General features: G+C 37.4%; 1 protein-coding gene across 6 annotated transcripts in view; it reads left to right on the plus strand.

The window, feature by feature from the left end:
* DTNA (dystrobrevin alpha) overlaps positions 1-23,067 on the plus strand; it is a 341,889-nt gene that overhangs the window by 180,900 nt on the left and 137,922 nt on the right. For all 6 annotated transcript variants that reach the window (XM_036753027.1, XM_036752990.1, XM_036752997.1 and 3 more), the window contains one exon: positions 10,103-10,183. In XM_036753027.1, the coding sequence (XP_036608922.1) occupies positions 10,103-10,183 (81 nt within the window). The remainder of the gene's footprint in view (positions 1-10,102; positions 10,184-23,067) is intronic.

The raw sequence follows: 23,067 nt of genomic DNA on the forward strand, positions 1-23,067 counted from the left end.
ACTCCTGAACATTTCTTCCTAAATGTTAAAAAAAAGATTTATTTCATTTTTCATATTAAAAAACAAAACCAATTCAATTTAACAAACATATATTAAACACTTATTCTGTGTTATGCACTGTTCAAAGGATTTGGAGATATATAAAGTTTAAATAAACTTAGGTTCTTACTATCATGAAGCTTAGATTGTCTCATAGATCAATATATTTGTGTTACATGAACAAATGGAGTAATGAAAAGTATTTATTAAGCATTTACTTTGTGCTATTCACTGTGTTAAACTCTGAGGATACAAATACAGAAGTAAGAGATAGTCTCTGCCTTCAAGGAGCTCCCCCATTCTAATTGGGTGAGACAATATATGTGGGAAGTGGTAGCCAGGAAAGGGGAAATTACTGTCTGGAAAGTCACAAAGATGTTGAGTAGAATAAGAAGACAATTTGTCAGTATGGCCATTCCAGAGGCAATGGTATTGTTTATTTGATTACAATTCTCAGAGCAAGAGGTAGAAAGAGGAGGGCATACCTGAATGCCAATACCGAAGGTGCTATCATAGTACATAAACATACACATTCTCATATTACTCTAATACATACATGATAAATGTGTGAAAAGTGCAAAGTGATGCTGAGGACTGGGAACTAAGATGCTACTACTAACTAGGGGAATAAAGGAAAATATTCATGAAGGTGAGCCTTGAATTGAAATTTAAGGGATGAGTAGGAATTAAATAAAGAGGTGGGAGAAAGCATTCCAAACAGAAAACAACATGAACAAAGGCTAAGAGAAGGAAGGAAGGAAGGAAGGAAGGAAAGAATGAAGGAAGGAAGGAAGGAAGGGAGGAAGGGAGGAAGGAAGGGAGGCGGGAAGGAAGGAGAGATTAGGCAGGGTAGGGGGAGAGAGAGAGACAGAGACACAGAGAAACACAGGGACACAGAGAGAAAACAAGAACATTTATTGAGCTCTTACTGGGAGCCACTCTGTTAAGCACAGGGCGTACAAATATAAACAAAGAAGACTATCTGATTTCTAATGAGGGAAGACAACACATAGAGGTAATCTGGAAATCGGTGGGATGGACCTGCCGTCAAAGGGACAGGGCTGGAGAGATGATGGTAAGGATGTTTCTGGGAAGTAGAGGCCTAGACTCATCAGGGCTAAGAGACCTAAAAATGGAATATGTAATAGAAATCACTCTGCATTACCTATCTTTGATTTCTTTTCTCCCATTCACAGGTAAACTTAAAAAATCTTTATACCTAATATTCTCTATTTCCCACCATCTACCTATCTACTGGTGCATAGAGTAGGTGAAAGGGAATGGTTTGAGATAAATCTGGAGAAATTAAGTGACTCCATGCAGTAGAGGTCCTTGAACTGAGCAGGCTAAGGAGTTTGAGATCAAATCTGTGTACAGTAGGGAGCCATTGCAGGGTTTTAAACAGAAGGGTGACGTGACCATATCTATATAGAAGGCAAAAGCACATGATAATTGTGCACATTAACAATAATAAGGAAATGAGATAATATGAGCTTTGTGAAACTTACATCTCTCTGTAAATGTCACAATGAATTAGAACAATGAAAGCAACCTGTTAGAAAGTTGTTATGGCAGTAGTTCAGGCTGGTAGTGGGACTAAGAAGTGAAGGATGGAAGAGAGAGTGTAGAGGAAATTGATTAAAGCAGGAAGCTTGAGGTTGGTGTTTCAGGCCAAGGTTCAAGGACTGGCATTGATTCATGCTGGGGAGAAAGCTGGGGAATTAATGGTCAATCTCCCCCAATTTGGGAAAGGGGCTTTTAGCCATTACTTCAGGCTTTATGTTGGCAGGGTGACTATGGGGAATTTGAGCATCCACAGGGCTCTTTCACATAGTGGGGCTACTAAGGTCCTCACAAAGGATAACCAGGAGAGTACCTTATCTGTGAAGTCAAGGCAGCAGATAATAACTAGAAATGATTTCAAGAAGTCACAGAAAATGAGGGCTGCAAAAAAGTCATTGGATTTGACAATTAAAAGGTCATTTGTGACTTTAAATCATAAGATTGGGAGTTCAAAGAGACCTTAAATATCATCTCATGGAGATCTTTCTCTATCCCCCTGAAAATTAAGTGACTTGTCCAAGTGAGTATGGAGCAAAGCTGAAATTTGAGCTCAGCTCCTCTTTACTCTGCAGTATTCTTTGAAAGAGCAGTTTTCAGTCAGGGAGAGGGGACAGAAGGGTGGATGCTGGGGAAATGATAGCCATTCAGTGTGAAGTTTTTTTTCAAAAATGTTACCTATGAATGGGAGAAAAGAGATCAAAGATAGATCAATGGGGGGGCATAAGAATAAAGGTCATTTGTTTTATTTCTTTTAGGATTGGAGAGAATTTTTAGGCAGATGGGAAGGAACCAGTAGAGAATAAGAGACTAAAGATAGATGAGAGGGAAAGTTTGACCATAGGAATAAGGGGTAAAGGGGCAAAAATCAAAGGCACAAGTAGAATCATGGAAGATCAGAGCTAGATTGAACCTTAGGTATTCAACCATAGGCTTTTAATAAGCTTAAAATGTCATGAGGTCCTACATCAGAGCATTGTGACTTACCATCAGAAAAAAGTATCCTAAGAGCTGCTTGAAGAAAGAGGAAGGGTTTTTTGTTTTGTTTTGTTTTATTATTGTTTTAGTAACTTAGAAAAGTTCTGGGCTTAGTATTATAAAACTATTTACCTATGGTAACATTGCAGGTACTTGAATTTAACTTAATTAACATTTTGCTCTTGACAATGCCCTACCACATTAAAAGACCAGTGAACATAAACTGTGTATAGATGGAAATAATGGCTATTCATTTCTTTACCTTGTTCAATTCAATAAGCATTTATTTAGCACCTAGTCTATACATCAGACACTGTACGAGAGTCTGGAGATCCAAAGACAAAAAAGAAATGAAGTCATCCATTCCCTCAAGGAACTCATGTACACAGATAGGCAAATCCTAAAAAAATACCAAGTAATTTGTGGGGAGGGATGGATATTAACAAGTGGAGAAACCAGGTAAGGCCTCTTGTAGAAAATTACTAAAGCTGAGCATGAAAGAGAATGAAGGATTCCCTGATGAGGTGAGGGGGTGAGAGAGGGAAACATTTTGGGTATAGGGGACAGATCACTTGTGCCAAGTCACAAAGCAGAGAGGTAGAATATCTGTAGGGGAGCTGCAGGTAGGCCAATTTGGCTAAAAAGTAATTCATAAAGATGAGTCTGTGAAACCAGTTAGAAAAGATAATTTGGGCTCTCACTGTGAAGGGCTTTAAATGACAAACAAAGGCATTTGTATTTTATCCTCAAGGCCATAGGGAACCACTGAAGATTTTGAGCAAGACTGTCACATTCAGACTTGTGCTTTAGGAGTATCAGTTTGAAAGATGTGTGGAAGATGGATTGGAGAGAGAAGAAAATGAATATAGCTAAGGAGATTATTGAAATAGTCCAGGTGAGAAGTTATGGGGCTCTGAACTAAGTGATGATTGTGAATGGAAAGAAGACGAGAAAGATTATTTAGGCTGAATTGAGAAGACTTGGCAACTAACTGAATGTAGGGAGAGTGAGGGATTGTGAAGAATTGAGGGTGGCTCCAAGAGCAGTTGTGAACCTGGGTAACTCACCCCCTTCCCCCACCCCACCCAAGTAGCTAGTCCCTTTCCCTCTAAATCACCTTCTATCTATTAGATAGATACGTATATCTATCTATATGTGTGTGTATATATGTATATGTGTGTGTATATATATGTGTATGTATATATGTGTGTGTGTATATGTATATATATTTGTGTGTATATATGTATATATATATCTGTATATATGTGTGTATATTTATATGTATATATATGTATATATGTATGTGTGTATGTGCACACACACACACACACACACACACACACATATATATATATATATATGTTGTCTCTCCCTATTGAATTGAAGAGGTGTCTCGGAAGTAATCCCTGAAACCGGGGAACATTTTCACTTTTGTCTTTCTATCCCCAGTACCTTGCACAGTGACTGGCACTTAGTAGGTGCTTAATAAATGCTTATTGATTACTTAATTGTTGTGTCCTCAACCGAAATGGCATTCAGAGAAGGAGCACATTTGGGGGAAAGATGAGATCTGTTTTGGACATCCAGTTAGAGATATCCACCAGGCAAATTGGTGATTGAAGATTCAAGCTTAGTAGAGAGATAAAGATTAGATATGTAAATTTAGGAGCTATTTCTTTGTAGAGGTGCTAGTTGAACCCATGGGAGCTAATAAAATCATCAAAATAGAAAATGTAAAGAGAGAAGAGAAGAGGGCCCTAGACAGGGGTCTGATGGTAAGGTTAACTAGGCTATTTTTCCCCAGTTGTAACTTGAGCTTTTCATTATGAAGTTTTTTAGGGATTTTGTAGGGTTTAATGAATGGTTTTATGAGTAATTAGAGAGCCTAATAAGATACTTTTGATTACTTTGGAACACATTCCTAGTTGATTATAGGAATAAGAATAGTTAAGCAAGCTAAACAACGGTGCATCTTTCCTCTTCAAGTATGCTAAATAAGACTCAGGTATCACTCTCGAACAACCAAACATATCTGACTGGCATTCACAATCACTAAGGAGGTTGCTTTTCATTCAGCTCTAATGGGTCCTAAATGGTTAGCTAGAGAGAGCATTAAATGGGATTCAGATGGATAAAACAATTATCTGGTTATAAAAGAAGGAATTGATCATGATACCCAAATGCCTGAGTGTAGTACAAATTAGGAGGGAGGGCTTAGTATGACTGAGGAAAATGTGTGTGTGTGTGTGTGTGTGTGTGTGTGTGTGTGTGTGTGTGTGTGTGTGTGTGTGTTGGGGGTGGAGAGGAGGGTTGTTATTTTCCCCAGGTGCTGCCAGTAAGGCAGCAAAGAAGGTGGAGAAACTTAAAAAAAAAAAAAGCTCTAGCATCAAATATGGAAAATTTGCTTCTGCTAGGAATTGGTGGTGTTTAGGAAGGTAGAGGTATTAGGACCCCAACCATACGAGCCTCATTAAATAAGCAATAGCAAGACATAAGAGTTGACAGTAAAAGAAAATAATACAGACCTATTCCCTAGAAAATGGAAGAAAGGGGCAACAGAACATAATGGACAAAAGCACCTAACGAATCCAACTGAATTGTTGAGGACCTTCTCTCCATGTGGCATTATAAGGGAGGTAGAGGAAAGAAGATTAAATTAAGAACCATGTTTGGCTCACAGATAAGCACAAGTTGCCTTGTGCTATGATTTAAGGGGTTCAGGAAAAGGCCCCCTTTGTCCAAAAATATCTTCCCTGCTGAGACAAAATTCCCAGTTATTGACTCCCTTGTGAGAAGGCAGTATTCAGTTAAAATAAAATGTTGCCCATAAGTAACAGCCCTTTGTTCCTCCTCCTCTTCCCCCAAGTCATTATAATATTAACAAGGTTATCAAAGTAGTTCTAGCACAAAGCTTGCTGTTGTTCTACCAAAAAAGGGGCTGGGAATTCTGAACTGGATTCTGGCTCTGGATCTGCCAACAACTAGCTTTGTGGCCTGAGACAGTCAGTCGATCAACAAGCATTTATTAATGCTACCATGTGCCGAGTCAACAGGCCAATAAGCATTTCTTGAGTGCTTAAGTGCCAGGCAGAAGACAAAAGATAGGTAGGATCCCATGGCCAGACACAACACACATACACACAGACACACACACACATTTGCATCTGCACATATGTGTGTGCATACCAAGAAGGATTGTAGACTCAAAAATAAAAGCACCCAAATTCTTTCAATGTAATCGCAAATGAACCCGGTGAATAAAGAAAAGGTCATAAAATCATAAATGTACAACTGTAAAGGATCTTCGAGATCTTTCACTTTACAGATGACTCAACTAGGGCCCAGAGAGATTAAGTAACTTGCCCAGATTCGTACAGCTAATAAATTTCTGAATTAGGTTTCAAACTGAGGGCTTATTGTTTCGAAGTCCAGCCCTCCATCCACCATATCACTGTATATCTGAAAGGACCAGTGGGGCTACATAATGAGTTCTCTGATGAGGTCTTTATCTAAAGGGACAAATATAAAAAATGGGAAGAGGGCCCATTACCAAGGACAGCTATGAAGGAGTAACAAAAATCTCTAAGACTAATATCAGGAAGGCTAAAAAGCCCAAAATGAGCAGCTAAGAATGTTAAGAACTTATTATGTTATGATCAGAGCAATGTTATGCTTAGGACAATAAGAACATGGAACTAATGGGCCCATTAATAAGAGAGAGACAGAGGGGGGAAGAGAGAGAGAATGAGAATGGAGATGGAGTATCTAATGGCATTAAATGAGCTTAAGTCTCTAATCCTGATAGACTGTATCCCAGGGTACTTAAAAAAAAACCTTTATATGCAATGACAGAATCTCTGTTCTCAACCATTGAAAAAGGAGATGTGCCCCTCCAAATTGAAATAAGCAAATATTCTCTCATTTTTCTGAGAGATGAAAGAAGTGAATTCCAAAAACTACATTTTAATGGTCTTGATTCCTTTGGAATAATCCTACAACAGCTTATTAAGCATATGGTTTCTGAGCATTTAGAATGAAGCAATTATTTAATCAACAAACATTTATTAAGCACCTATGTGTTGAATCCTATGTGCCAGACAATGTGCTTAGTGTTGGGCACACAACTCATAAAAACAAAGATGCCCCTGTCTTCTAGGAGTTTATAGACTAAAGGGAGAGACAATACACAGAAGAAGGCAGGAAAGGGATTAGGATGACTCTGCTGGGGGCATCCATGGAATTGAAACCAGACAGGACAGCCGATGCAGAGAAGAGTGAGTTAGGTCCAGTTTCTGTCCTCTATAAAGGTAGGCATTGGGAGGAGTTCCAATCAGAGGGAAGAGGAGGCTGAGGAGGTGGTGTCAATCAGGGCTTGAGTTAGCTCTTTGGTGGTGAGTTTAGAAATGATGAGCTTATCCTGGGAGGGACTTCTTATTTCCCAGAGATGAAGAGTAACAGTGTCAAATGCAGTACACAGGTTGAAGATGAGGAATGAAAACCATTAGTTTTATTGGTTGAGAGAATATAGCTAATGCTAGACAAAGCAGTTGCAGTCCAGTGATAAGGTCAGAAAACAGATTGCAAAGTTTTGAAAAGAGAGGGCCGGGGAAGTGGAGTTAGTGAGTATAGACACCTTTTTCTAGGAGTTTGGCTTTAAAATTAAAAAAAAAAGTAGATAAAGAATGATACCTTGAGGAGATGGTAGGGTCTGATAAAATTTGTTTGTGTTGTTTTTAATGGATGGAGGAGACTAGGATGTGTATGAGAGCATTAGAGAAGGTTCCTATAGAAAATAACAGGTTGAAGATTAGAGGTGTAAGAGAATGGTTTACAGAGTGAAAAAAAAAACTAGGAATAATAAGTGAAGGTGTTCCAGGGAGACAAATTTTGCTCCAGTTTAGAGAACTTTCTAACAAATAGAATGGACGTCGATGTGAAGTAAAAAACTTCCCCTTACATGAAGAAACCGAGCAGCAACACATCAAGGATATAAAAGATGAGATTTGTGCATTGGATAATGTCAGGATAAATGGTCTCTAAGGTTCCTAACCAAAGTTTCTGTGATTCTGTGTTAAAGTCAAATAACTATGAAACTTTCATCAGGTTGAGTAATTAATGTTCTAACTCACAAAGTCACAAAATCTCAGAGCTGTTGGCAAAATCTGTTAAAAAATGAATTTAGGGAAACCAGTTAACAGTTAAAGAAGTGGTAAGTGATCAAATGAGAAGTACATATGTTCATCCAGCCTCAGTTTCATAAGAGGTACCTAATTAGCCATGGCTTTTGAAATTCTAGTGAAATGAAATCTTAAGTTCAAATTGCTTTTTATCATATTTTACCCAAAATTCTTTAACAGCAAACCACAAGTAAACAGAAATGATACAGGCATTATAGATTTACTACATACACAGAAGTATTTATACATCTGTGAAATAATAATTTATATATCCCTCTCTATATCATAGCAACTGATCTCAAACACTCTAAGATTTCATGGTTGAATGTCTCCAGCTACTGTCCTGCCCATGTACATATATCTGTATGATAACAATATGAACGTATAGGAAGGGCTCAGATCACAGAAAATTGAAGCTGGAATGGTTTTACATATGAAGAAATTGAAGTCCAAGGTCAAGTGTTTTGCTTAAGGTCAAAGACCTAGTTAGTTGTCATTTCTCACCCAGCCACACTATTTTGGGACTCTCTGACTTCTCCACTGTGCCCCAGGAGGCTCATTATTGGAATAACCTCCTCATTGTAGATCTCATCAGCCAGCTCACAAGTAACCCAACTGATGGAGAAAAGTCCATAGTTCCTGGTTACCTCCAGAAGTTATCCAACAGGACATACCGGATAATATCCAAGTTACAATCACCAGCAAGATAAAATGATAATAATCATAATGATGTTAACAGTTAAAACAACTAGCATTTATATGGAGCTTTAAAGTTTGCAAGGCACTTTAAAAATATTTATTCATCTTATCCACACAACAATTCTGGGAGGCAGGTGCTATTATCTTCATTTTATAGATAGGGAAACTGAGTTAGACAGAGCTTGAGTGACTTGCCTAATGTCACACAGCTACTAAGTGTCTGAGCCTGGATTTTAACTAAGATATTCCTGACTCTACATCCAGTGCCTATATTTATTTCTGGATAAACAGGACAGAGTGTTAGCTAGGTGGTCAATGCGTAGTACATGAGCCTGGAGTCAGGAAGTCCTGAGTTCAAATGTGGCCTCAGACACTCACTAGCTGTGTGACCCGGGGCAGGTCACTTAAGCCCTGCCTGCCTAATACTGGAGAAAGAAATGGCAAACTACTCTAGTATCTTTGTCAAGAAAATCCCATACATGGGCAGCTAGGTGGCGCAGTGAGTAGAGCACTGGCCCTGAAGTCAGGAAGACCGGAGTTCAAATCCGGCCTCAGACACTTGACACACTTACTAGCTGTGTCACTTAACTCCAATTGCCCTGCCTTCCCCCCTCCAAAAAAATTTTAAAAAAAAGAAAACCCCATACAGAATCACAAAGAGTTGGGCAAGACTGAATAACAACAACAAAGCAAGACAGAATGTTACCTGCTAGATTATCTATTTAGTTGTTGATCCATCTATTTGGAGGCCAGAGGTCTTTTTCTTGCCTATGCTAGAAGTGCAGTGGCCATTCATAAATTCATCCCACATAAACATGGAAGCTTTGACCTGTTCCATTTCCGACCTAGTCAGGTCCAGCAGTAAGGAAGCCTAGCAGACTCCTGTGCCCCAGCATCCACCACATTAGTGCTGGACCTAGTGTGGATGAGGGATTAGCTTAATCCCTATACTGAAGCCCAGACCTCCCGAGCTCACGATCCACCAACCTCAGATTCCCTAGTAGCAGGGATAATAGGTGCATACCACCATGCCTGGCCACATGCTGAATTTCTTACAGACATTTTTTTTAAACAAACCATGCATAATAGAGATTCACATTTTCATGTATGGTCTTCATGTCATTTGTCTATTGAAATGATTGTTTTATTTGGTGTTTATTAAGTTCAGAATTTTTAAAGGTTTTTAAAAGAATATATGTATTTCTGAGATCATTATCTGATCATTTTAATTTAAAAACACATAAAAATGTAGCTTTTCTGTAGCTGTGTTGATATTTCCCCTTTGATATGGGAGTTTAGCCAGTTTGTCTTTTAGCCTACAGCTGGACCAGATTGTTCTACAAAGTGACAGACACAGCAGGCTTAGCTTTCCATTTTTTTATTTCATGAACTTGATCCACAATGCAGTTTCCAAAGTTGAATAGATATGCCCAATTCCCTGGAGGCATAGAGAGCCCTGCCTGAAACCAGGTGATATAGAGCAGACCATTTCAAAACTTGTTATTGCAAATATGTTTGAAGATTGGGAGGGAGGAAAGGGAGAGTTAATAAAAGTGTGTATTTTATATAGTCCCAGTTTATTGTGCTTGTGAACATTATACAATTTCTCTCTGGAGTAAATCACAGCATACATGTACTTCTTTCACCAGGAGCCCAAGATTTGGATCGCATCCGGTTATCTACCTACAGAACAGCATGCAAGCTTAGATTTGTTCAGAAGAAATGCAATTGTAAGTCTGTCATTTGTTAAAACAATTACTACCTTGTAGTTTTTATTTGTTGCCAAATTGCATCATAATGAGAGGTTATTTCATATGTTGTGTATATTTAGATGATAAGAAAGAAAATTTGGTGTTTGTGACTACTGGGCTATACAGAAATACCAGTCCTAATTGAGTAATTACTCTGAGATAAAATATTAGGCCACTCACATAGCTGCACATGTATAACAAATGTATGTATATATGTCTATACACACATGCATACATGCATATATATGTATACATGTGTATGTGTTTGTGTGTATACATACATACATTTATATCTTCTTGGGTTAGTTTAAAAGTTTTATTTTTCCTTCCATTTCAAATTACTTTAGTGATCCATCGGTTTTTAAATTTGGCCACTCCCTCCACCAATACCAACCCCTGACCCTTTACGACTTAGTAAATAGTTTTCCAGAGCATCTGTGGCCAAAAAACCAAAAAATTCATCGCCTCATTACCAATCTAGTGATGAACCTCTCCGAACTCAGCTATGCTCAACCTCTGCAATAGATACACGGTCTGTCACCAGGTGCACAATAGAATTCTTGCCACCTTACTGGGACCTATCAGAGCCTGTGTTCCACTGGCAAAACCTTTGAAATACCAGTGTCACCTCAATGCCACTGTAAAAATATTGGAGTACTTTGTTGTTTGTTTTTAAATTTCAAAGGTGTTTGAAGAAATCCCAAGTTTTACAGAACATAATGCCCAACCTTCTTTTTAAGTCTTGCTTTCTCCATTTACAGGAAAACAAGAAGAGGGGAAAAAATGTTTCCAAAATCCTCAGGCACATTTAGGTTTCTAGAACTACAAATGTAGCTCTTTCTTTCAGAATCATAACAATCGTGCCTTTTTCAGGGCAGGAAAGATGGGAGGCACCTCCCCACTCACCCATCTACCCTGCCCTCACAGAGCTAGAGTTGTAATTTATACTATAAAATACAAATCAATCAATCAGCAAATATTAAGGGCCTACTGTAAGCCAAGTATTTTGAAAGACATTGGGGAAACAAATAGCAATTCCTATAAAGTCAAGCCCTTTCCCAAGTTTTAAACATTAAGATATTACTCATCCCAGTGTTCAATGGCAAATGTCCTGCTGGGCCAAATATGGTATGTACATAGCATTCCCAGATCAATTTATCTAGTGCTTAAGAGAGCTTGTCTTCTTTTCTGTGGTTAGCGCCTATCACAATGAGTAACCCAAAAAACTGAAAACAACAAAGCAACTAATGGTTTTCTTGGGGGCTTTCCTCAGTGGATAATTGTCATAGCACCATAGAAACATAAGATCATTGATTTAGAGCTGGAAGGAACCATAAAGGCCATCACATCCAACAGCTTCATTTTACAGATGAAGAAACTGAGGCACTGGAAAGTTAAGTGACTTGCATAAGGTCATATAACTGGTACACCTCAGAGGCAGGATTTGAGCCCGAACCTTCTTGCCTCCACATTTGTACACTATCTTCTTCTCCATGTGGCTTCTAAGAAGACCAAACTATTGGTGGCTTAATAAAACTACTCCCTTCATAGTTCTAGCTACTGCACCCACCCTCTGTGGTCATAGCCAAGGAAGACCATCACAAGCTTCTCTACCTACATGCCTGACCCGGCTAGCCCCCAGCCAAGTCCTCCCAGTCGCATGACGTAGTGTAAAGATTGGTCAGAAGCATAAGAGTATTACTGAGCCTTCTTATAGGCAACAAAGCAATTTAACCTCAATTGGTTAGAAATGGGAAAGAAGGAAGGACATGGATGAGAACTAAAGAGCAGGCTGTAATTGAAGGTCAACACACAGAGAGAAAGAGAGAGGTCTATATCTATAGGTAACTTTGCATATATAGCTATAGATATCTATAACTATATCTTTACATATTTATATAGATATATATCTACATAGATATTGATACATAGACATATAACTGTATCTACATAGATATCTGTATCTACTGCCAGTTGTAAACAATACAATTCAATAAACATTCATTAAGTGCATACCTACTATGTGCCAGGCACTGCGCTAAGCACTTGGATACAAATAAGAAAAGGTCAGTCCTGCCTTCAAGGAGCTTACAACATAATGAGAGAAGACAATACACAAAAAATAACAGAAAGGGGTACCAGGGCATATTTGGTGCAGGGTCATGATAAAGATGACAATGGAGCTGAAACCTAGCAGAGCAGCTGGTGGCAAATGAAGAGATGGCTAGCATTTTGAGGGAAGGTAATGGGAGGCACGTCTTGTTCTATCCTCTAGACCTCAGAAAGAGAGGTAAGAGCAACTAAGGACACTGATGACGTACGAGTAGCAAAAGTGAAGCAATCTCCATGATGACAGGTTTCCTAGTAATGAGTTTATCCTGGGCAGGGCATGATGAAGATGATGGGAGATGAACCAAGCAGAGCAGCTGGTGACAAATGAATTGCCAACTATGATTACTATTAATACCATCATTTAAAAACAACTCCCTTCCCCTCCCCACCAAGGGAGAAGTATCCTATGGGCTGCCGATTGTTGATTCTACTTGTATTTTTTTCAGAATAAAATAAACGTTAGTGACTAAGTAACCCATGAAGATAAGTAAATGTTTAATGCACATTTATTAAATTGGGTGACAGCAAAAGTTCTTTTTATTTACTGATGTCAAAGCACAAGGATATGTTTCCAGTTATAGACTTGCTCTCCCATAGAATTAAGTCAGATCAACCTACATTTATTAAGCACTTATTATGTGCCAAACACATTTTGCTAAGTACTGGGGATATAAGGAAAGGCAAAAATCGTCCCTGCTTTCAAGAAGCTCACATTCTAATAAATAATCTAGTTACGTACAAAATTTATCCAGTATCAACGGTTGGTGGTATCAGAGTGGAACATGCCAACAACAGCTAGGAAGAGACCGAGAAGGGCCTCCTGCAGAAGTGCAGATTTTAGCTGAGATTTGAAAGGAGACTAGTATATATCACTATATTTTACTATATATAATAAAAATGTTAATATAAATATATACATGTTAATGTTAATATACACATAAATATACACACACATATATATGTATATATATATATATATATATATATATATATATATACATATGTATATATATGTTCTAACTAAAAACTGAACCAGGTAATTATCTAGGGAATAACAAAGGGAAAATCTATAGTTGTGACTCAGTTTTCTTATATAAAATAAAGTGTGGATGGAAAAAAAGCATTTACTAAGCACCTACAATGTGCCAGGTACTGTGCTAAGTACTTTTCCAAATATTGTCTCATTTGGTGCTCACAACAGCCCTGGAAGGTTGGTGCTATTATCATCCCCACTCTACAGTTAAGGATACTGAGGCAGACAAGTGACTTGCCAAGGGTCACTCAGCTAATTAAGTGCCTGAAGTCATATATGAACTCAAGTCCTCCTGACTCTAAGCCCAGCATTATGTAATAATAATAATAATAATAATAAAATAATAATAATAGCTAACATTTAGATAGTGCTTAGTATGTGCCAGACACTATGCTAAGCACTTAACAATTATTATTTCATTTGATTCTCACAACAACCCTGTGAGGTGGGTATCATTGTTATCCCCATTTTACAGAGCAGGAAACTGAGGCAAACAGAGTCACATACCTCCTAAGTGTCTGAGGTTGGATTTCAACTCAACTTTCTTTCTCCAGGTCTAGTACTCTATCCTCTTGTCCCACCTAGCTGACACCTAGCTACCTAGGGTGGTTGTGTAAATACATTCCCTCTACTTGATTAGCTGAGTTCCCAAATACAAGTTCTGTACTAAGGTCACTAAACTTTATCTCCTTGGTATAACATTTTTACTAATAAAACTGGTAAAATCCAAAGGTATTTGGAAAAATGCTAACACAGCTTTATTTATTGGTGACCTTAATCAAAGCAGAAGGTTTTAGCATAAACAAATAATTAAGCTTCCTTTTAGAAAGGAAAACAGAGAAAGAATTTGTGATTTTTTGAAATTAATTTTCTTATTTTTTAGTTTTCAGCATTCCCTTTAACAAGATTTTAAGTTCTAAATTTTCCCCCTCCCCTCTTTCTCTCCTCCCCAAGATGGCATGCAATATGATATAGGTTATATGTGTACAATCATATTAAACATATTTCCACATTAGTCATGTCGTGAAGGAAGAATCAGAGAAACGACGAAAGAAAGAAAAGAGAGAGAGCAAATAGCAGGTCTCCTTCGATCTGCATTCAGACTCCATAGTTCTTTCTCTGGATGTGGATAGCATTTTCCAAGGATCCATGGATTTAACTGTTCTTTGCCTAGCATTAGTGAGCATGACATGTAAATCACTGGGGAGATGGGGGTGGGGATATGTGATATGATCTGTGTAATACAAGCAAACATGCAAGATGGGATCAGAGAAATACAGTTGGGAAGGAGGTTAAGGGTCATTTGCCCTAACACCTTAATTTTCCAGATCAGGAAGCTGAAGTTCAAAGAGTTTATACAACTCGTTCAAATAGCTAAGACGTAGCAGGGCTGGGATTTCTAACCAGGCATTCTTGCTTCCAGATCCAGGCCTGTTTTGCACTACGCTGCAGTGAGGTATTATTCCTAGACACAAAAGAAAACCTTTTTTAATAATGCCTGATATGTTTTCGCAGACTTGGCCGTACTTAAAACTCTTATTTAATCACAAAAATCTCTCCTTCTTTCAAAGATACTAACAGGGAGCAGGCATTTTATTCATAGCATTAGACGAATATATTTTTGTCTAAAATAACGAGTTTAACAACACAAAATAGTTGACGTAGGAACTTGTAAAAGGTTGAAATTATCATGTAGAATAGAATAAATCTGGTTTACACATGGGGAGGAGGTAGAGGAATAGATGTTGAGGAACTGATGTGAGTCCAGCCAAAGTTGGAGTACAGAAGTGTTAACTTGGGGACTGTGTTTTTTACTTTATCCTTTTGTACAAGTATGCCTGCATACTCCAACTCTGTTTATATTTTATTAGAAAAAAAAGTAAATTCACCTGAGGATAGAAAAATCCTATTACTGAATTAAACTATCCTTAATTTAAAGCTTTAGACAGGATTTTGTGCCCAATTTAAGAGACATCATCCAAGATACTTTCAAGATTATCACAGCAGCTTAAGTTTAGAGGAGGTCTTGAGAAATTGTCAAACCATCTCCTCACCCGGTTCAGGCTCTGTTATATATCCCAAACATATGGCCTATCTTTTCTCCCATTTTAAAAGATCTACAGAAAAGGAGATTTTTTACAAGCTTGAAAAGCTTCCATATGTGCATGTTATAAACAATCCTCATTTATATAGCATTCTTTTTTCCCCACACAACAATGCTATGAGATGTGTTGTTCAAGTGTGATTACCTCCTGCCCCATTTTACTGATGACGAAGGTAAGGTACAGAGTGGACCTCACTGGTCCAAGGTCATAGAGTTAGTAAGGAATAATACTGACTTGAACACAAGTCCTCACACTTGAATCCAATGCGTAATCCCATGGCATAAAGCCCTTTGTTTTTTAATTATCTTATATGTTTATTAGATAATAGTATATATTGCATTTATATGTTTTAGGTTAAAAAAACCCCATCAGCTAGAGAGAGTAAATCTTATCTCCACCTACATAGTATTGAACAGTTAATGTAGCTCGAACCAAAGCTAGAACTCTTGTAGTTATTTGTGAATGTGTCATATCCTCCTACTGGATTATAAACTCCATGAAGGCAGGCATCACACTTACCTAAATTTTATATTTCATCTAGTCCTTAAAACAAGCATAGAGAAAAGCTGGTTGGGTTTTTCCCCAAAAAATAATTCTAACCAAGTAGCTCTCACAAGCCAATCTCTTTTCCAAGTTAAATGATCTTAGTCCCTTTGGCTTTTCCTTGCAGGTTTGAACTTTTGAACCATACTTCTCTTTCTCATTCACAGGATCATAGATTTAAAGTTGGAAGAGACCTCAGAAGTGGTATAGTTCAAATTCATTTACAGATTAGGTAGGAGCTGAAACCCAAGGAAGTTAAGTGAATTACGCAGGGTCACCCAGATAATAGGTAGGATGGCCAGAATATAAATCCAAGCCTTCTAATCCCAAATAATTTACCACTGTATTATTTTGCTTTCTAGTCTTCTTGTTACTTTTAAGATCTGGAGCATATAAGAGTTTACTATAAGAAGTATGAGACCAGTGCTATGTATGTGTATATGTGTGTGTGTGTGTTTCTATGTATATTTGAATGCTAATTTATGTGGTCTTCTCTTCTCTCCAGTCTTTATGTGTTTGTATAGCTTGCTGGCAAAAGGTTGTACATAATCAGTAGGTCTGAATGCTAATAATACTACGTTGACCTTTCTTTATTCTATACAAATATCAGAATTTCTAAGGGAACCATCATTCCCATGCAAAACATAGACATGGTTAATGATGCAGGCACCTTATAATGTCAGCAGATCTTTTTCTCAGAAATTACTTTGGAGTCAATGAAACAGACCTAAGTTTGTCAGCCAAAGAAAAGGCAATGACAGTAATCATTCAGCATTACGTAATCTGTTCTGGTTAATAGTAGATAGAGAAGGTGGAAAAAGATTCCTTCCCCTTTCCCAAATCCTAGAATCTTTACCAGCATGCTTCAACAGGCATTTATTAAGCACCCATAGGCTTCGTAGGAAATTCAAAGTTTAGATAAAATGCTTTCCCTCACCCTCAAGAAGCTTGTAGTTGAAGAGAGTGATATGACACATATACAAGTAACAATTGTTGCTGTCACTGTTCGATTATTTTTTCAGTCATGTCCAACTCTCATGATTTTCTTGGCAAACATACTATTGTGGTTTACCATTTCCTTCTTCACCTTATTTTGCAAATGAGGAAACTGAGGGAAACAGGGTGAAGTGACTTGCTGAGGGCCACCCAGCTAGTAAATGTCTGAGGCCAGATTTGAACTCAGAAAGAGGAGCCTTTCCTGACTCCAAGCCTGAGGCTCTATCCACTGCACCACCAAGCTGCCCAATGCGAGATACAAAGTGATGTACAAATACCAAAGAGATGTACAAACTAACTGCTATGGGAGGACATAGGAGGAAAAGGTCATTACCAACAGGGAAGATCAGGGAAGACTAATTGGAACAGGAATTATTTGAGTTGGGCTTTGAAGGGTTGGTAGGAATTCAGTAGGCTGAAGCAGGGAAAGGAGAGAATGATATTCCAAGCTCAGGGAATTCCCCATTTTCACTGAAGACATTGAAGACACCTCATTCTGCTTTTAATTCTAGCTCTTAACATCATAGGATCATAGGGCTCCTGCTAGAGGAGACCTATTATAGACTACACTTATCTGAACAACTTTTATTTCAGTAACTGATTAATTCAAAATATAGTAAAATAAATCTTTTTTTAAGAAGGAAAGGAAAAAATTCTGCTTTCAAAATAACCTTCCTCAAGTAAATGGAACTCTTAATGGTGTCCTTCAACCAAATCTAAGGTTTTTTTGATAGAATTTGTTTGACAGCATTAATATTTTTTTTATTTTTAAGGAATTTTAAAAATCAACAAATACCAACTTTCTCACCTTCCTGCTTTCCCATGGAAAGTGAAAAAAGAACTTGGGAGCTTATGTCATCTATATGGGAGAAATACTTATCTCTCAGTACAACATGAAACTTTTAGAAATGTTTTTTTAAAAAAGGAAAGTGTAAAAAGACAATCCATGTAACAAATATACATAGTCAAGCAAAACAAATTACCATATTGATCATGGCCAAAATACATATGTCTCATTCTGCACCCTGAGTATGTCACATGTACTCAGTACATGGGTAGTACAGCATGCATACTTTTGACTTTAGTTTCATAAGGTACCAGTTCCTTGTCCTGCCTTTTAACTATAGGGCTTTTTTTAAGGAAATAATTCTGTGTGAGCCCTTTTAACACATACTTTAAACTTCTTGTGTAATTCTTCTCAAATGCAGGTCTGACTATGTCACCTCCCTACTCAATAAACTCTAGTGGCTCCCAATTACATCCAAAATCAAATATAAAAGTTCCCTCTTGAGGACTCCAGACCTCTTTGGAGGTCCTTATAACCTGGATGCTCCCTACCTTTCAGTCTCTTATACTTTATTCTACACTGTCTTTCTACTACATGGTTGCATTGGCTATTCCTCACATGGCACTCTCCCTCCCATCTCTTTCTTTTTGCACTGGCAGTCCCCATGCCTTCTCACCTCTGATTTTAGTGTCCCTACCTTCCTTCAAAATTCAGCTCAAATTCTGCTTTTTGCAGATAGCCCTTCGTAATGGAAGCAATATTCAGAATAGAAATTTGTTTAAGAAAAAAAGCAGGGATTTCAGTCATCAGAAAAGCAGCACCAATAATAGTCAGAAAGGAAAATGGATGGCGTATGCATAACTACTGGAACATAATCATCCAAGTTTATATTGTTCCAAAAGTACTTTAAAATACATAATTTAGTTGCTGTTTTTTGGTTAAATTCTTCCGGATATTTGTTTAAAATAAAGAAAAGTAGATTGAGTTAGAATATTTTGTTCACAGAAAAGTCCCCATGGAGAAGTTGGTAGAAGCAGCCAAACATAAACAAACCTATTAAACATTACTGAGAAGCACAGGGGAAAAATGCGTATGTTTCTCACTGGGAATCCTCAGCCTATGATAAAACTGTTCCATAATGCAGGATGATGATAAAGCTAATGTAGATTTCTCTTAGAACAAAAATGGTGACAGAGAAAAGATATGATTCAAAAGATTTATCTGTGACTCTCTGGTGGATTCAAGTAAAACTGATAAGGAAGAAATTTATTTCTCTGTTAGTTTTAACCTTAACATCTTGGGGTTTCTGTGTGTTTTTGTTTTCATGTTACTATTTATCTTAAGCAGCATATTTATGCTTAGTCCACGTAGCCACCTGCCCTGATCTATGGACAAGACCACAGTTTTGTCTGTGGCCATTGGTGTTGTATAAAGTTCATTGTCCTTCCTCAATATTTATATGTGGAAGATGAATGGGCAACCCAGTGATTTTTCCCGTTTTAGGAAATACCTTATTTTTAAATTTCACATAGATACAGAAGAAAGCTTTCCAAAGACTTCTTAAACTGACCAAAACAGGGGTCAGCTGTCTCTCTGAAATGGTTTGCTAAGTCTTCAATGAGGATTCTCTAATGAGAAGGGCACATGTAAGCAGCCGTATGTATTGAGAGCCAACCTGTGTGACCAATTTGAACTAATCAGCACGTATGGACTTCTTTGTGGACTCATCTTCAAGTGTTGGACTCTCAGAAGTCCAAGTGTCATGGAGACCAAATATAGGGAGGGAGAATTTGGAAGAGAGAAAGAGGATGGATGATACAATATATTTTATTCTTTTCCCAGAGTGCCTTGGGCATAATAAATATTTGTTGCATGAATGAATGAATGAATTTCTTGAATATGCTTCTCTCTGCAAGTCATTTGCTCTGCCATTAAAACCATCTCCTATTCTAGCTTTGGGATGCTTGCCACAGGTTGAAAAAAATGACTTTTTCAACATTTTTCCCGGTAACTATTAAAAATAATTAACTCAACTTAAAAACTGTGGAGCAGACCTGTGACAAAAATCCATACAGAGAATTCCACTAAGGGCTTACATGACAGATGGAGAGTTTAGTTTCCACTATAGCAACACAAATGGAGTTTGTCTTCCCTGTATCATGTTAGAGAATGCATTCTTTTGTTTATACCCTCTATCCTTCATATGATACCTCTTTGTGTCTTTTGTTATTCACTATATTTTACTTATATTTCCAATCTCCCCGTTTATAGTATAATCCTTAACAGTACCTTTTTATGTGCCATATATGCCACCTTGAATGTAGTAGATTTTCCACAAACATTCCATTCTTGATTTTCTTTGTTTCCTCTTCAGAGGGAGTAAGAGATCAATACCTAAACCCTGGAAATTGGTCTAAGCTATTTATTGACCCCATACCTTTCTCCTTTTTTCTTTTAATTCTTTTTATTTTATATTTTATATTTATTTTTTATTCCTTTAACTTTCTGGTATTATTTCAGAAATATTTATCTGGTACCACTTATGTAGTTTATTTCAGCATCCTTAAAAGTAAAACAATAGAAACTAAAAATCAAGTTATCCGAAATGAGGACTCATTCCATTGTTTGCAGTAGACCTCCACAGCCAGATAATAGCTGCGGTTGGGCCTTAACCAGTTTCCATAGGAATACCTGTCACACCTATATCATTAAAACAAATTTAATATTGTTGGCATCACATGCAATGTTAGGCACTTCAGCATAAGTAACTATGGCAGAATACCAAGTTTTTAATTTCAAGGGGTCCTGTTCCATAAAATAATTTTAACTTAATTTATAAGTTTCTAAAGTTTAGAATTCTATCAAATGAATTTCTGTTAAGTGAAGTATACTTTTAATGAACAGTTAGGTGTTCACAGTGCTTAGGATCAGAGATCTAGACATTAAATCAACGCCCACCCCCATTTTACGTATAAAGAGACAGAGTACTAGTGCTATCAGCTCTCCCAAGATCATGCATGTAGTAAACTTTAGAGGCAGGATATGAACCTAGATCCTCTTATTTCAAAGGCAGGTTCCATCTTATCGCTTTACTATACAAGTTTATACTTACTCTCCTGTTTCCTTATTCTCCCTAGTAATTCATGGAAAGAATAAACACTGTATAATTAGAATTCTTAAAATGGATACATCATATCTATGGTACATAAACAAATTTGTCAGTAGCTATTCCTTTATAATTAAACATTTTTTAAATGGAGAACTTAATCACCATCAAGCACAAACATTTCAATATACAAAAAACCCCTAAGATGTATAAGAAATTGAACTTGTTATATATAGTTTGTTTTTTAATATATGTATGCAAGTATATATTTAAATTTACATATACTTAATATATTTAAATACTTTATATGAATATGTGTATATATCTACATATATACATATGTGTGTATATTAATTTCGGAATACCCCTGTATATACATATATGTGCATATACCCTCATTTTAAAAAAAAGAAAAACAAAACCCTTGTAACAAATTTATAAGATCCAACAAGATAGCAACAGCATTGCCCAATTTGAATCCCTTTCTGTGCTTTTTATTTGGTGACTTTAAAACAAATATTTTATTGCTGCTCTTTCTCTTGCTGATAGATCAGAACCCACTAGCCTACTCTCTTACCAGATAGAAGTCCTCCCTTGTAACAAATGTGTATATGCAGTAAAGCAATCCAACATGCTGACTATGTCTTAGAATGCATATTTCATTCTAAAGCTTTAGACCATTACCTTTTGGTCAAGAAGTAGAAGGAAAACAACTTTGGCAGTAGCTGTTTCTGACCTGAGACAGACCGCCATAGTAAGTTGAGTCTACTGCTCTGATCCCTAGAAGAGAAGAACTGAACTATTATCCTGAGATCTGGCATTGTCAAGTGGAAAGATCACTATTGTAGCCACAGCCACTTACAGATAGACATTGCATAGGAAAGGAATGTTGACCATGACACTAGGAGCTGTCCAGCTGCACCTAATTTGAGGGAATATGAAAAACAGGGCTGGATTCACACAACTGGGTATAAAACATGCTCATCTACCTAAGAAAGGGAAGGGAACAGGCATTTATTCAGCCGCTAAAGTGATTTTCCTAAAGCACAAGTGCAATCATATCACCCTCCTACTCAATAAATTCCAGCAGTTTCCTGCCGCCAGGGCCAAATACATAATCTAGCCCCCTCCTACCTTTCCAGTCTTCTTACACCTTACTCCCCCACTTACACCTTACTCCAGTGACATTAGCCTTCTGGCTGTTCCATGAACAAAACACTCCATCTCTAGGCTCTGGCTGTTCTCTCTGACTGTTCCCCATGCCTGGAATGCTCTTCCTCTTCCTCTTTGACTACTGATCTCCCTGTCTTCCTTTAAGTCCCAACTAAAAATCCCACCTCACTCAGTAAGCCTTTCCCCACTCCTCTTAATTCCATCTGTTAATTATTTCATATTTATCCTGTATATAGCTTGCTTTGTATATATTGGTTTGCATGTTTCCATTAGATTGTAAGCCTTGGGAGCAAGGACCATCTTTTGCTCTTATTTTGGATCCCCAGAATTTAGCACAGTGCCTAGCACATAGTTAGCATTAATAAATGTTTATTGATTAAGCAACTACTCTGTGTCAGGTACTGTGCTAAATACTTTGCAAATATTATCGAATTTGATCCCCAAACACTAGGAGGTAGTTGTCATTATTAATTTCATTTTACAGTTGAGGAAATTGAGATGGACAGAGATATGACATGCTCAAAGTCACACTGCTAGTAAGAGTCTGAGGCCAGATTTGAACTCAGTTCTTCCTGACTCCAGAGCCAGCACTCTATCCACTGTGATACCTAGCTGCCTAAAAATAACTAAGCCTATATGGAACTAAATCCTCTGTTGCTCTAGTATTGAACCTTCCAACCTGATGCCCTAAATGCATCTCTACATTTTCATATTGAACTTTGGTCTTGGTATCAACTCCTGCCTCTGACATGGCTCTCAGCTCCACACTGTACATCCCTGGCAACTCATTGGGTTCATATGACTGATCCTACATTTTAATTGCTTACCTAAAAAAATGAAAAGTCATCACCTGGAGATGTCTGTAAGCAGATAATGTTCTTGGTTAGACATTAATCAGTTTACATAACAACATCTTTCATATCTCTATCATATAAGCACTTTTATGTCAATGGCTAGTATCGACATTACACAGAGTATTAGTCTAACAACAAGCTGTTACATGATGGC

Source organism: Trichosurus vulpecula, chromosome 1 (assembly GCF_011100635.1).
Source record: "Trichosurus vulpecula isolate mTriVul1 chromosome 1, mTriVul1.pri, whole genome shotgun sequence".
Classification (NCBI taxonomy): Eukaryota; Metazoa; Chordata; class Mammalia; order Diprotodontia; family Phalangeridae; genus Trichosurus; species Trichosurus vulpecula.